The sequence below is a fragment of the Anoplopoma fimbria genome, chromosome 1 (genome assembly GCF_027596085.1).
Source record: "Anoplopoma fimbria isolate UVic2021 breed Golden Eagle Sablefish chromosome 1, Afim_UVic_2022, whole genome shotgun sequence".
NCBI lineage: Eukaryota > Metazoa > Chordata > Actinopteri > Perciformes > Anoplopomatidae > Anoplopoma > Anoplopoma fimbria.
Genome location: NC_072449.1, coordinates 12,379,868 through 12,396,547, shown reverse-complemented (window position 1 = coordinate 12,396,547; position 16,680 = coordinate 12,379,868). Strand labels below are relative to the sequence as shown.

Here is a 16,680-nt window from a genome sequence, read left to right as displayed (position 1 = left end):
CTCCTCCTCCTCCTCCTCCTTCAACGCACGCACTACTTCTCATCCCTCCCCCACACATCCTTTTGTTCCTTCTCCTCTCGCAGGGTTTTAAAGCGCCGGTCGCCAGTCCAGGAGTAAAACAGCAGAGCGAGGAAGCGCTCTTCTCCCTCCCTCCCTCGCCGTCTAGGCCATGTAGACAAAGGTGTTGATGTCCGCCTCTTCCCTCTTTATGTACTTGTGTTCGATGAGCCACTCAATCTGCTCCTTGATCATCTTCTTTTGAGGCAGGAACATGTTCTTCAGGATCTCCACCAGCTCCGTCTGCAGCTGAGCATTGCTGATCCTCTTCCTCATCTTCATGATTTGGATGATGGCCTCCTGGACAAAAAAAACCAAACAAAATAAGCATAATATTAAACCTTTCAAGCTCTACAAAGTGTACTGAGGTCTATAAACACAAGCTCATCCCCCCTGTCCTGGCTCCAATGTATTGGCTCACAAATCAAACATAGACGACAACAAAAGCACAAACTGTTGGAGTGCTGCATGCCCTGGTTGTTGTCAAAAATATTTTAAACAAAAAAATAAAAGTGGGGCAGGCAGTATATCTTTGGCATCACGGGTTAAAAAATCCATGATAATCTTTCGGGATATTTTAATTAAAGTGGTCTGAGAGCGAACTAGATTTTTGCACCTCATCTTGGCGCAGGCTTAACAAAAACTTTGGACCAATCAATCTAGTCATTTAGACTAGATTTCGCTCCTCAGACCTCTGCAGAGCGTTTCATAGAGAGAGAATGGGAGAGAATAGTTGAGCTCTCTGCTCATGGCTGCGGTTTTCAGTTTTTCCTCCATCTCTGTTTCTACCGATACTGTAGCTAGCTGGAGCCTCGATATCAGAGTATGTCATCTCAAAGGACTTCACAGGCCCACAAGCTTGCAAAGAAAAACAGTTCTTGTGGAATTGCCACTATATGACGGCATCAGGATCACAATCACGATGAGGATTAGTTCCAGTATGCATGATGGCCAGAACACAACTACTGGCTAGAAAACTCTATGCTGTGTTGTAACTGGCGATTGAGCAGAACCGCTGATGCTATGTGCTCTACTTTTTATACAGTGTAAGGGGAGGGGTTATGCCAAGTGTGTCACTGAGCCACAATTTCAGGCCGGCCTAAAAATCCTTAACACAAAAAAGGTAAAAGAACAGTTTGCCAAAGCCTAGGTTTTCCACTAATGGATTGTAAATTTCGTTACTTTAAAGCAATATGGAGTTTGAAAACCAAATATGAATTACACTTCATAATTATGTTGACATTATCCTGTTTCACTCTGCAATTCAATTATATTATAATTGTAAATGTCCTCACATCACCTAACAATATCATCAATTCCAATTGGCTATTGATGCTTTTGTATAACACTACATTATCAATGTAAACACATTTTTTATTATTTGACCCTCTCCCGTCACGGTCATCGATGGCCTCGCTGTGGGGAGACGTTTTTCCAAATGGAACAATTTCTTGTTAATTTCAGGGCATTAGCAGCACTCGTTATTTTTCCTTATTCCTTGGCATTAGGATGTCCTTTAAAACTGCTGCTAACGCCGTTTAGGATTATTGACTTTCCTTTATGAATTCTTGAAAGCAGGACTTCAATAAAGGACATATGGGGCAGGACGCCTAGCCTTATATGGGATTATTGGGGTGTTATTATGCTAATTAACAATTCTCGTGAACGTGCGCTCATTCACACACAGATGAACCTGAATCTGACGTGGTACACTTGAACGAGCCCACCATACAATTAAAGAGTTAGAGGCAGTTAAGATAAGAATGTGAAATTGTTCTTGCATGAGGTCCACTGTGAATATTTTGCTGCGTATTTTTAAGTGTGTTTTCGTACCTGAGTTCTGAGTATTCTGAGCTGAACAATTCCTTCATTCTCCTCTTCCCTCATCCGCTCTGTGGTCAGCTGCAGCCGACCTATCAGATTGATCTTTCCCCGCTTCTGGACTTTGGAGTTTTTACTGAGAAAAAAAAAAACAGACACAAAGATTATATTTGAGTATACACACATCACAAATATTTGAAGTTTCTAATGGTCTTTTCTGGTGAAGAGGCAATAAACAACATGCATTGTTGTGACGTGCACATGGCGACGTCCACATTCCTAATTATCACAAGTTTTAGAGGGGAAAGGCAATTCCCTCTTGTTTTTTTTCTCATTTCTTAAAGCACCATAACATACATGAGTGAGAAGTCCTGGTTGACGTAGAAGAGCGTGCTGTCTGTGAAGTCTTTGGGCGAGCTGACTGGAGGGTCATAAGACAACACCTGTCTCTTCAGCTTGGGGAAGGCCACTAGAGACTGCACAAAGAGGAGAGAGGAAGTCACTCTAAGATGGGAAACATAGTCATACGGCAGTTATAAAAACTGTCCTTCCTACAGATAATATCAACCAAGTATACAGTCACCTTTCCTTATGGTACTCTAGAAACCAAATCCACTCTAATGGCTCTGCTCAACCCTCAATCTCAACATGTTCTCAATACCTGCAACACTTACAAAGAACTGCTCAAAATGACTGCACTGATGTTAAATTACCAAGCGATGTAATTATGCACAAAATTCCTATGTTTCTGAAGATGATTCTGGAGATGAAAATAAGTTTTTTTTTTTCTTTAGAGGATCTGTGGGTTTTTTTTACCTGAACATAGAGGAACCTTTTTCTGATAAACTGAAAGTACCAGTCCCTGCTTGCAATAGAACAGGATTGTAAATAGGTGATATTGATATTTTGGCAGCCTTGGGTATGTTAATAAACTGACTGGTGGGTTACAATTGGCAGACTTAGCAAAAAGATGTCCTTTCAAATTTGTATTTAAATCTCAGGTGTAACAAACAGCCTGGCTGTGTAGTGCGTGCAATATTTACTTATCCATTAGGGGCAAAAATGTATTTAACCTAAGTAAACATCTAAATCCTGCATACTTGTACTGTGTTTGGTGGATTGTAATGAAGCATTTAAAAGTGTTTCCTCGGTCTGACCCAGAGTGTGCGGCGTAGCTCTGCGTCGGGCAGCTCCGTGGCCAGTTTGAGGTTCTCAAAGCTGATTCTCTCTCTGGGTCTCTGGTTCCAGGCGAACAGCACCGCCAGCTGGAACGTCGTGACCTCCAGGTCGTACTGCCCCACCTCGTTTTTAAAGGTGATCTGAGCAGACGGGGGGGAGAGAAGGTGAGAAGAGCAGAGTGTGTTTGCTCAGTTAGTTTGCTTTAGTAGTAAGGGGTGTCACAATTCTCCAAGGTCACGATTCAATTCGATTTTAGACTTTCTTGCCCACTCCCGGGAACTGTCCTCTGGGAAAGGCACTTTGTTGTAAAGGTACCCTGTGGAGTTTCTGACCACCAGTAGAGCTATGGAACAATGTTTTCAACAGTGTTTTTTGTGTTGTCAGTATCTCATGCTGCATGCATGCACAGTCCTATCAAAGGATTTCTGCAGTGACATGCAGATGAATGCAGCAATGTAACAACAAATGCAAGGAAGAAGAAGACATGGATGTAAGCAATGTATGTTTCTATTTGACTTCTTACTCTCTAGTAATTACCTCTCTAACTACATCTCTATATAGTAGCTTTTTTTGTTACCAGCAAAGTCTGCCATTCCCTCACGGGACTCTTTCAAACAATGCTTGCATGTACTAAAGTTACTAATTACTAATTTAGTTTAGGGAGAATATGAGGCATAGTAAGTTTAGAAAAAAATGGGGGCGGCTGCACAGACAAAAGGAACATTTATCTCCAGATTCAAGGAGGGTGAAAAAAGGATTTTATCTCCATAAGACTGCAGAAAACCTGCTTTATCTACTGTAACAGCTCACTCACGATGCCATTGGACATGAGGTGGTGCCAGTGGAGTTTGCGTCCGCTGTGATTCCTCTTGTAGAAGTCTTCCACCTCTGGGATCAGGTCCTCCAGCTCCGTGGGCAGCGAGACGAAAACTTTCTCGCTGCTCCGCGACCATGCTCCGGCGTTCAGGATCTTAATGTTCACACTGTCCGCTGCAGGGAAGAATTCTATTAGTTTTTATTAGAAACACAAACTTTTTTTTAACTAATTAAGACAACATAACTCCTCCAAGTCAACTTGACCAACCCAGCATACTGTAATTTGTGTATAAAAAAAATTCTAAAATGCAGACGTTTGAAATATGATCGAAACAGTATCGTTGTCCTAATATAACTGTGTTTATGTTCTCAAAGGTTATATGTCTGCTGCATGAGAGAAAAAGCAATGAAAGGGACACGACAGCAAATTGATAATAATACACTGACTTACACTCTGCTGTCTGCAGTGCCTCGAAGCTTTGACCGTTGCAATTACTCCCAAAATCCCAAATAACACATGAGATAATTCATTAGGCATCTATGCTGTTTATCATGAGTTAGGCTACAGTCTATTTATAGACTTACATTTGAGCAAATTTATTTTAACGGGCTATTACTGTAATGTATTTGATGTGATTATTGCACATTTTGTAGCCATTTTTGTTTCAATAAAAAACTAAATTCTTGAAGTCCAATTTTTGTCATTAGACATGAGTGAGGAAGGTTCGACAGTTTGTGTTGTCATCTTTGTCTCCGTTTTAAATGCACAGGCTTATTGGGGTTCAAGCCCGAACAGAGCAACGGGATGCTCCGCGCGTTAAGACGCAACGGCGCAGCGGGTTATTCTACGACAACATCGAAGAGAGAAAAATGCTTTTGATAGTAGCTTTATATCTGACTGAGATCTGTTTCTCTTAGCGAATCATAAAGAGAGGTTTCTCTCCCTCTCTTTACCTGTGAGTGTAAGCACGCATATGCATGCTTTGTGTGAGAGAGATTGCGCGCGTGCGTGCGTGCGTGCGTGCGTGTGTGTGTGTGTGTACCTGGCAGTGCCAGCCTGTTGTGTTTGTGCATCTCTTTGAAGACCTGATTGAGGTCCTCTGAGACCTTGATGTCCTGAAACATCCTGGCCAGCTTGTTCACATAATCCGCAGGCATCCCTACTTCCTACAACCACACAAATACACACACACACAGGACATCAGGGAAAAACAAAGAGTACAACAAAGCGAAGGACAAATTAATTCACTGTGCACCTGTTTGGAGAGGTTTTCTCTTCTAAATTCATGGTCAGATTTTTGATATTGTTTACTTTTTTACAGATATTTCCTCGTCATAATATCGCTTATTTTATGCCGTTTTCTTGGTGGTGGTCTATGAGCAACTTTGACCATACAAGCGGGCACAACACAACTGGTTTTCCAGGCAAAGCACAGCAAGGTATACAGCTCTGTTTATGATGTGTTGGTGATGTGCCAGTTTGCACAAACTGAGGTAAGAGCCTTCCGTCTCCTGCTCGTCATCTACCAGCTATCTGTGGTTGTTTCTGTATTTCCTCCCTTTAGTATTAAAAACTCTTCTACTGACCAAAATAGCACCAAATATACTTCCATATTTTGCTGTGCAGAAGGTTTTATTAAAGAATAGTACCACCAAAGTTCTGGTTCTCTAACTTGCCAACTAATACATCTCTGTAATAAAAACCTAAAAAAAAAAAAAAAAACTTTTAATGTGAAGCAGCAGTAGCAGGAAACATTTGGTATTCATTGGTGGAAAAAGCTCCAGTCAAAATGTAATACGGTTGAAAGTGCAAGTTTTATTGAAAGGAAACTGAACCCTAGAGATTCAGTTACAGGCTACCAAAGTTAGAGAGATCAACTTCATATTCACCATCCAAGACACACATGCGATGAGCTGATCAGTTTTTGGTCAAATAAATTATCTGAGATTAAATTAGTATGAGTATGAGAACTAGGAAAAAAATGGTAGGGTTTGTTGTCACACATGCCTCATAAAATTGTGACTTTAATCTCAGAGAATATTAACATTTTGTTCTCAGAATATTACCCCTTTCCTCCTGCCCTAATACACTGTAAAAAAAACAAACAGTATTCAGTTAAAGTAAAGTTGTACAACTGCTTTGTGTTCGGACAAATTAAAACACTGATGCATTTGAAACATTTGTTAAATAGAAAAAAAGTGGTTTGTAGAAAGTTGTGTTAACTTATTCCACAAAGATAAGCACGGTTTTAGTACAGAGTCTCTGGTATAACATAAGGGTTTCTTACAAAGAATTTTAAGAAAGGTATAACTCACTCTCAGCCACTCCACCATGTTCTCTTCAATCTCGCTGTCGGCTGAAATGTCCAGAATCAGGCGCCTGGTCAGGTGAGCTTTGTGGTAACGCATGAACACGTCTTTATTCTGAACGTACTTCAACACCAAGAGCTGAAAGGGGAGAAGATAAAATAAGAAAATTGTGTGAGAATAGAGGAAAGAAAGGGAAGGCGAAAGGGGAGCGAGGTGGATCACCTAAAAGCTAGTTAGCCCTGAGCGATGCCCTGTTTAGGACAAGCCGGGCTAACGGGACAGAGACTCACCACTTCTTTGAGCTTGAGCTCGATTTCCTCCGAGGTGAGTTTCTTGCTCAGAGCAGTTTTCCTAAGCAGCATGTCACAGTAGTTTGCCAGCAGCTCAGGACACTTTGACTCCGGCTGAGTCTTCATGCCCACACTGAACACACACACACACACACACACACACACACACACACACACACACACACACACACACACACACACACACACACACACACACACACAGGTTTACATATACACCACATTGTTTTAATCAAAGAAAAAAAAAAGACACTACTGCATAGACGGTTTTGGGTCATTTCACATCTACAAGGACAAAACTGGTGTTTCCTCTCACCCTTTCTGTTTCAAAGGCAGCTCCAGTTTGAAGATTGTCGCGTCATTGACAACGGCCTTGTAAGCCTGCAGGGCAAGGAGAACAGAAAACGGATGAGAACCAAACAAGAAGGGCTGCAACTTACGATTGCTTGCATTTATTATTTAGTTGGTTATGCTTTAGATTAATTAATTATTGATTTAGTCTATAAATGGTCAGAAAATATAGAAAATGATCTTCTGTTCTAACTGCAGTTACCCCCATTTTACACAAACAAACTTTAATGTCCATTGTGGAATGAAATACACAACTGTAATCTATTCCAACACAACTGTGTAGGGAAAGCTAATGGTCACTGTCAGCTGCTTCCTCATTCAATATGATATAACTTCAACAACCTATTGGGACTTAAATAACAAAGACACTCTTGAAATGAAGTACTTTGTCGTGGGGTCGTTTATTAGCAACGTAAGAAATAACTGTCCAATCAGAGCTGTGTATGTTAATTCTGTGCCTTACACTTAACACTTCAAGCAAGCTTCAGGCTCGAGAGAGGCTGCTTCTTTACTCCATATGCGAGTATGGAGTCCATATGTGTGAATGGGGATCTAACTGTAATGCTGCTTGTACTGCAGCGTTAGTTCTTTAGGAATACACACATTATGGAAACAAATGGTGTGAGCTGGAATGAACTCAAATGCCTTCAGCTCAGAGCAGATATAATCCTATTTCTTAAAACAGACCTTATCTCTGGCTGTGAGGAAGCGAGGGTCATCCTGGAAGGCTTCCTTTACCAGCTTACTGAAGCGGTTAAACAAGGTCAGCAACTGCTCCACGTACTTCTCAGAGTCCTGGACAAACACAAACACAAGCATATTTGAAACTACTATACATGTTGTAAAAGCGGCCCTCCAATATTTACTTCTTTTTGATTTGTTAAACAAAACTTTGCTGCCCCAGAACTCAATAATGACAATTCCATGCTCTAAACAAATCTAGTGTGGGACATGCGTTTCAGTTTTGTTAATTATAATATGGCTCCCCAAGTGTGGTTAAAATTCCAAAAGTTCTACGAGGGATTTTTGGTGATCTGAACCTTTGGTGATTTCAAGAAAAAAGTGTTTTTATCAAACACCAATGAAATTCCTCTTTACGAGTATTTGTTCTTTACGAATAAACAAAACGTTAGGGTTTAATCATACACATATATGTATGTATGTATGTATGTATACTTTCACTTTAGCTTCATATCCTTTTACTAATGTTTTACTACCTGGTATATGTCGAATCATATTTGCGGATCATTAAATCAGATTCCCATACGGGATAGATCAAAGTCCGGTTACCAACTAGATAGAAACAGATGAACCACTCTGGTGAAAAAATTACTGTTTTACTATCTCTTGCCTGTCTGCCTGCCTGCCTGCCTGCCTGCCTTCCGTCCTTCCTTCCTTCTACCACAAATATATTTTTTTAGTTTACATATGTTATATTTCTTTATTGTATTTGAATTTCTACACTATTGTATTTCTTAGATTTTAATTTTTACTTCAGTGATTTACTTTCCATTTATGTTTAATGAAAATTGTAAGTTGTTGATCTGAGAATTTATTTGGCAAATGACTGTTTCTCTGTAATTGCTGTGCTTTTCACAACAAATAACTTAAAACATAGACCAAACATGGGATTGATGTGATCTAACAAATTGTTGAAGTGAGCGTTTGTTCACGTACAGATGTGATAGTCTCGGCAGCAGCCACCATGTCTGCTAGTCCAGCATGGAGAATATGTTCCTCCAGGTCTTTCAGCATGGGCTCGATCCCGCTGGGAACCTTGTCCATCAGTGAAAACATCAATTGCAGCTCTATTCAGGGACAGAGAGAATCAGAGTTACACACAGGACATGAAGCACACCATGGATGTTAAATAAGAACTGGATACAGCGCCGACACTCCAATTGTGCAAGGTCAATAATGACTCTCTCTATTATCAATCTTTTATCCAAAGGTTTGTGATGTTTTAAACCTGAAGGCTAGAAACGTCTTTGGCGTAGGAGCCAGGCAATTCTCATTTGACGTAATAGGCGCCATCTTGAGGTTTCGGTATCCAGTTCTTATAATACATCCATGAAACGTACTGGCTGAATCTTAAAACTTCCTGCACTTGCAGACTCGTAGACTTTGCAGGTGTGTAACTGTGGTTAGTCCAGCATGCAGAGACCTCCCCAATTAAGTGGGCGTTCTGCAGACTTCCATAGAGTCTGCTGGGGTTGCAGGTGCATTACGGACATTGTTCTTAAAGTTAACCATAATTCTAAGTAATATAGATCTGATTCTGCAACTACTACTACTACTACTACTACTACTACTACTACTACTAATAATAATAATATAATAAGAAAGTTTTGAAGCAGGCATTATAAGACTGATGTCTTCTAATGCTGTGAGTGATGACTGTCAGCAAGCTGTACAGTTCTACTGTCCTCGCTGGCAGGAAGCCAACCAACACTGGGAGAAGCTTTCTATTTTTAAAGTCCATCTGGATGCTGCAGTAGTGGACGTTGATGCCTCTACGTCTAGCAGACATTACAGTGTGTAGTTGTGGTTGACATCGCACACTAACAAACTCCATTAGTATGTCCTGAAATTGAAATCAAATCCAACAATAGGTCTTCTCTACATCACATGACTGTACTGATCACATGACTGTATCGAAGGGTTCTGCCGACAGCCAGTGAACTCTGGGATTTGACGATAGTCAAGAGCGACTGCCAATAGCAGATACCTTTGCCAATGTCAAGACCATATTTGGCTCATTTCCCCATTAACGTATTACATTATTATTATTATTATTATTATTATTATTATTAGAAGTAGTACCCTCATAGTTTCATGTCTGCATCCCCCCCATATAACCATCACATACACGCTGTCCCTGCTACTGAACAGAGAGGAGCAGAGAATGAACTAAGGCTGTGCCGAATAGTTTCAAATCTTCATTCATGATGTTGATATTCTAATTATTATTAATTAATAACTTTACAGAAACACAGCAAAGTCCACCTTCTTCTATTCCCCTTTATCTGTCCCTCTCTCACACACACGCCGGGCATTGCTCGGTCCTCCTGTCTGTATATATCTCAGTTCAAAAGTCAAAATGTAGTATAACAAGAGAGGCTTTTTATTAATTATTTTAGTGAAATGTTTTAATGAAGTCTTAAATACGGAGGTAAAACTTTTTTTTTTTTTTTTAACGAATGATTCTGCTGCAAACTACATTTCTTGGCGTTTAGGCCCTCAATAACATCATTACAGCATCAAAAACAGCAGTACTTACTGTCCGTCTCATTTCGTTTGATCATCCCCGGACATTCGGCGAGGATGGTCTCTTTGAACGAGGTTACCAGAGCATTAACGCAACACTCCATAAGCTGTGAGAACACACAGAATGCAAAGACTCACTATTAGGGCAACTTTGACATAGATAAACAGGCATCAGATAAATTTAATGAGACTCCTGAAGCACAAAGACCTCTTTCAGAATATGTCTGGTGCTCTTCATTGAAGCGAAGAGAGACAAATTTACATCTGACAAACAGATCTGATGTGCGAGTCAAAAATACATTAAAAGTCAGGCTCTATTTTGCTGCTCTACATCCATGACCTGTATGTAATTTGATAAAGATGACCTGAAAATACAGAAAAATAATTCAGGATGACATGAGAGGAAATTATTGGAAAATGGAAACAAATATGAAATATGAGTTAGAACTTAGTACTGAAGCTTCAGATCCTGTTGAAGACACTTACTGCTTGAACAGAGTTACATTCACGACGTGTCTCTAGATATCTAAGCGCTCTCTTCTCCTCTTCTCTCAGCTTTGCGTCTGCCTGCAGAGAAACCAAAAAAAATCATAGATACTAAAATTCCAGGTTATTTCAAACATAAAATGAAACTCTCTCATACACACATGCAAGGTAACATCTTTTTTTCCCCAACATCTGTCCACAAAATGTAGCTTTAATGGATAGTTTGGATATTGGTTGTATATAGTCAGTGTTTAACCAACAGAAGATGGAGTTTTGAGCAAAGGAATGTCTTTTTTAACAACTAAAAAAATGTATATCAGTTTAAGTGTACGCTTGCAGTCAGTCAGCCCTTCCTATGGGGAACTGAAGCAATAAACTCTGCTATTTTGAAAGCCACAAGACAAAGCCACAAGACCAAAACAGTAATTTTACCCTGCGGAACACAGGAACTGCTGGTCTACCGCTGCCTTGATCTGTTAGTTTGTGTTATTGTTTGTCTTAAAAGGGCGAGTTCAGATTCACCAAATCCACAAAAACATAACTAATCTTACCCGATGGAGGCAACAACTTCTTTGACTAAGAGGTAATAATTGATGTATTTGTAAATGGAGTCTTGTGGCTTTGAAGAGTACATTTGGATGACTTTCTGCTCTGCAAATGGATATGCCAGTCTGCATTCTTGCATGTTTTTTCATCAATTATTCACCTTGGCTATGTAGCCTTGACTTACGACTATAATCAAGTTGGATATTTGACCCGCCGACAACACAGCTGGCTCCATCTGTCCATTAAAACCACAACTTACATAAAACAGCTGGCTTGGTGTCATTTATATCTTAAATTCATTTGTACGCACATTAACAGCAAACCCCCCCCTCCCTTTCATCAGAGCGTTTGGCATTCTCTTCCACATTTTAAAGAGACCCCATTCTTCATCCTAACACTTGTAATAATCAGTATTATTATAGCGTACGTATTTCATGTAGTTCTGGACTCCGTTCTGTTGCAGATAGGACGGTGCCTGTGTTCTGTAAAACCTCTCTGTTGAGTCCAGGTAGGCTTTCTCAAAGTTATCCCTGTAGATCTGCAGCTTGTCTTCTGGGTTAGAGCACAGGTTGACTGGCGGGAGAGAAGCACAGAGATTGGGACAATCCAAATTACTGTCTATGCAGTATTAAGTTCATTCTCAGTCTATTTGTGACATCCCTCTCCAGAATATTTACAGTGGACCCGTCTCTGGCAGTCTTACCATACGACTCTCGTACTCCTATAACAAGCTGGGAGTCGAAGGCCTCCCCCTGCCTCTCGGCGTGCACTAGCTTCATGGCGCTGTCCTGCAGCCGACTCTTAATGTTGGAGAAGATTGACTCATTCCACGTGTCCAACATCAGCTGCAAAAGGGAAGAAGAAGGGCAGTAATAAATGTTCACCAAGTGCACCGAAAATGTTAAATAATAAGTTAACTTCCATTTCCGGCCATCTAAGAATAGTCCAGCCCAATTTATTCATGAAGTGCTTTTAAAGGAAACTCCTGTCTGCCTGCTGAATCATCCCTCTCCCACCAACAACGTCCTCCTCTATGGCACTGTATGTCTCTTCTGAGTGACCGTCCTCACAGGGATCAAACAACTTTCACATGATTCATTCATTCATTCATTGAGCTGCTCTTTAATAGGAGGATTTTTTAGGCTAACTGACCCTTAGCTAATCTCTATAAATAATGTTTCCGCCCATGTGAGCCACCTCTCACATCCTCTCCATCCTTTCCTCTCGTTCCTCCTCCTTTTCCTTCTTCATTCTTGTTGTTGCTCAGCTTTTCAACTCAACGCCTGACCTATCGCGTCCTCCTCTCACCTTGCGTACGATGCTGTCCTCCATGTTTGTTTTCTTGTTGCTGCCTTGTTTGCCCATGAGCGTGATCTCCAACTGGCAGAAGGGTTTGGGCAGGATGTCGCACTGGGTGAAGAACTTCCTCCACTCTACAATGTAGGTCTTCAGCAGCGCTGTGTCATCCTGGTGACTCAGCACCCGCTGCCATGGCAACAGATGCAGGCAAAAGTTAAAGATGATACAGGTCGGCCAATAAATACATATGATGCTTTGACCCCTGTAATAATTGCTCTACATCTTAAAATGTAGAAAATGTACTTTCACGTATGATGTTTTTTATTTTTTTTACCCTTTTCTCCTGGTTGCACCGCAAGGTAAAAGTGACCAGGGTGCTTATTCAGATATGAAAATAACACGTTGAATTGCTATTAACATAAAGGGTTGCATATCTGAAATGAGCTTACTAATGCTAAAAACAAGCAAACAAAATTAAACCAACCGGCACACACTTATAAACACATTACTTACAGCCTGTGCTTGTTTAATGAAGTCTAGGATGTCCTCTTTGAGAGCTTGGTGGATTTTGGCTGGCCCTTTGTCATCCCATAGACACACAGCATGGACATCTCTGGGGGAAAAGAAGAGGGACACATCAGTAAAGTTCATTCAAAGTTGGTTAAGTCATATACTATGCACCTCAAACTCTGGGGCACTTTCCTGAATGTTTATTTAACTTGTCACAAACACACAAATTTGCCTCAGGGTGTTTTGCAATCTGTACAGCATACAACACCCTCAGTCCTTAGCACCTCCATTATGGATAAGTTTACCGCCCCTTCCAAAAAAAGGAGATAATTAACACACTTTTAATCCATAAATGAGACTTTTGAAGTTGGCAGTTAAATGATAAATCCTACAGTGTGTAGGATTTAGTGACCTCTACAGAGCCAGTGTTTGGTTTGTCCATTCTGGGCGACTGTAGAAACATAGCGGTGCAACATTAAGGATTCCATGAAGAGGTCCCGCTCCATGTGTAGATATGAAGGGCTCATTCTCAGCTAACGCTAAGATGGAGGATTGGCAGTTTCAGGTGATTATACACTAATGTAATGTAAAACATAGTTTTGAATGTTATATTCCATTTCTGCTAATAGATCTCCCTGAATGCTACACACTGTTCCTTTAAGCTATGTAAACAAGACTCGCTTCCACCCCAGTTTATGAGCGGGACACAATCAAACAACAGGCTTACCTACAAATGTATGACATTGTGTGGGGATGATGTAAAACACAACACCTGTTGGTAAAAACTAAGCCTATGAATAGCATGTGTGTGCTGCTGAAATGCACTAAAATAGTAACTGTGATTTGTGAGCGGTCTGCTGTTCAGAGTGAGGCAACTGTTTTCAGAATATGAGGCAGCAGCAGCTGTACTGATCCTGCATCGGAACACTTTCTTAAATGAGACAGGAGGCAGTACGGGACAGAGCAGAAAGCATCTCTTACGAGAACAAGTCGAACCACTGTTGCTTGGTGACCGCTTCCTGTCTGAGCAGCTTGAGGACGATTGGCCGCATTGAATCCCACTTGTCCTCAAACTGCAGGGACCCCTTGTTCTGGAGGAGAGATTTGGGATGGGTGATGTGGCAGAAGGAAAGGAAAAAGCGATGAGAAACGAGGTGTATGGGGAGAGAAATTATGAGAAGACAGAGGCAGAATTGCAGACATACACAAAGACGTGCAAAAAGACTGGAGACAGACCAAAGGCTGGGATTTTTCAATTGTTACAGCAGTCAAATAGCTTTTAATTATTTTACAACAATGTAGCAAGTTTTTAATGCTTTTTATATCACTCTAATTATTATAAAGTTGTACAAGTCTAAAGTAAGTTACTGGCCACCTTGTAAACTGGCTAAAGTGGGAGCCTTGAATTAAGTTACACAAGAAAAACAAGAACAACAGTGTCATACTTTATAGTAAAAATATTTAAAAATGTGATTTCATGTACTACATATCAACCTGTTCAAATGCCTCACGTTAAGCCATTTCATACTTATTTTCACTGATGTACCCAGATCCCGGAAGCCACATTTTATGTCTGCTTTATTGCAGATTACAATTTTTACATATTTTCTTACAGGTTCGCAACGAACAGCTATTTTCCTTATTGATTAATGGGTCCACAATTTATTTAGTAATCGCCTCGAGAAGACAGAGAAGGTGAAGGCACACCAGTGTTTGGGAGGTGCTGACCAAGGAGAAAGCACAAGTGTAAAGGAAAATAGTTGGACCCAAAAACTTAGTAATTTACCAACATTTTGACATAGCCATCCTCTTCAGGGTCATAGCCTGATGGTAAATTATTAAATATTTTTCTGCATCGTAGCTACAAGTGTGCAACTATTTTTCTTTCCACTGAAGTAATTGCCTAATTGTGTAATTACCAAATGTCTGAAAATAATGAATAAATGCCTATCACAATTTATTGGCGATAACATTACTTGTCCAACAAAACAGTCCAGAACAAGGCGACCCTATGGCTCTCCACTGGTCAAGACACCTCCAATGCTCACCTGTCCACTAGCGGGGGACAACTTAAGTGTAGTAGTGAAATAATTAGGTCCTACTCTGATCTTTTACTTAAGTAAAACTAGAACACTGGGGAAATACTCAGTTACAAGTATGAGTCCTGCATGCAAAATGTAACTTAATAATGTATATTACATAACTGGATTATTTGCTCAGTTCATTAATGTTGCAGCTGGTAATAGGACCTGATTTTAATCATTTTATATACTGCTGGGTAGCTTGTTAATTTCACAGAGGGATCCATTAAGTCTTAACCGATAACAATACTTCACAATCTATTTTTTGATTATGACATGTTAATCTGAATCAAAGTAGATTATCAAATAAATGTAGTGGAGTAATAATAACAACATTTCCCTCTGAGGTGTAACATTTACCTGAAAACTAGATGGGGCAGTAATGTTAAGTTGAAAGCAAAGCAGCATAACATGGAAACACTAAAGTACAGGACAAGTAGCTCAACTCTGAACCACTGAAAACAGCAGCTGCTACTCGGCACCCCGTGGCTCTCTGTCCACAGGTTACCTGAAGCTTTTTGACACAAGCCAAGCCAGGACAAGTTCATTGTGAGTCGGGGGTCCGCCTGTCAAAGCTAGTGGACTTTCCTCTCTTGCTAGCATACCAAGCTAGCTGACCGGGGGACAGTCAGCGTGCATTGTGAACCAGGGACGGGGGGGACATGATGTTTAACTGGGCCTTGTGAACACAGAACCCCGGAGCTATGCTTGTTAGCTAGCGAACACATTAAAGAGCTAGCATAGTGGCAACAATGAGCCCTCCACACAAACAGCCCGGGGAAGGTGTGTCGTGCTCTCCCTTGTTGGGTTTAAGGGCTTCGTGTGATTCTTGTTCCGCTATGGCTCGTAGTCGAACGACATAGCGGGTAACGGCTACTGTTCGAACACTCGGGGGTTCGGCTCAGAACGGGTTCTGCTTGAGGCAGCCGTTATAAGCCGTTGGGGGAACAACACTCGACTTCACAACGACCGCGGTGACAACTGTGACTCCAGGCGCACCTATTTGTGCACTTATTTCATATATTTACACTATTAGTGCAAACACATATATGCCACTATAGTGAGCATATACATATATGCACGAATAGGGAAACTCTATTAAAACGACGAGCTCAAATCCGCACACAAATATGGGAAATGCGATTTATTTCGGTGCTTCTTACCTTTAACAAATGCGACGACGCCATGTTTCTTCAACTTATCACCTCGCGGAATCTCGCGAGACAGGTACTACAGCTGGCTCGGGATTAGGTCATGGGAACCTTGACACTGAAATGAAGAGTGGTGGAAGAATCACTCAGATCCTTTTATAAAGCAATTACTAGTAAAGTCCTGCATTCAAACTCTCATTAAAAGTTAAAATAACAAAAGTGTCAGCACCAAAATGTACTTCAAGTACTAAAAATTCATTGAATTCGTATTTGTTTACTGCACTTATCCTATTCGTAGTAGTTTGTAGCACTTATTATATTCGTATTAGTCTGTTGCAATTATTGTTTTCGTAGTAATTTGCCTCTGCACTATACTTTTGCTCTGGTTTATGCTTTAAGATGCTTGTTTAAGAAAGGAGATGCACTTATGACTTCTGGTGACTAGTAGTTCTCTTGAATACCTATGTTGAAGACACTTCCTGTAAGTCGCTTTGGATA

The 16,680-nt window shown here is 40.6% G+C and overlaps 1 protein-coding gene across 1 annotated transcript; it reads right to left on the bottom strand.

Moving 5' to 3' along the window:
• Nucleotides 1-31: 31 nt before the first annotated feature.
• Nucleotides 32-16,263, bottom strand: LOC129089303 (cullin-5-like). The gene is made up of 19 exons (XM_054596718.1): nt 16,195-16,263; nt 13,932-14,041; nt 12,954-13,053; nt 12,450-12,626; nt 11,845-11,986; nt 11,569-11,714; nt 10,596-10,676; nt 10,123-10,216; nt 8,520-8,650; nt 7,530-7,637; nt 6,808-6,872; nt 6,474-6,606; nt 6,190-6,321; nt 4,917-5,040; nt 3,872-4,047; nt 3,036-3,197; nt 2,236-2,354; nt 1,891-2,014; nt 32-357 (listed from the first exon to the last, which is right to left on the bottom strand). Exons 1-19 carry the CDS (start codon nt 16,216-16,218, stop codon nt 163-165), a joined length of 2,343 nt encoding a protein of 780 aa, XP_054452693.1. The 5' UTR covers nt 16,219-16,263; the 3' UTR covers nt 32-162.
• Between the last annotated feature and the right edge of the window lie 417 nt (nt 16,264-16,680).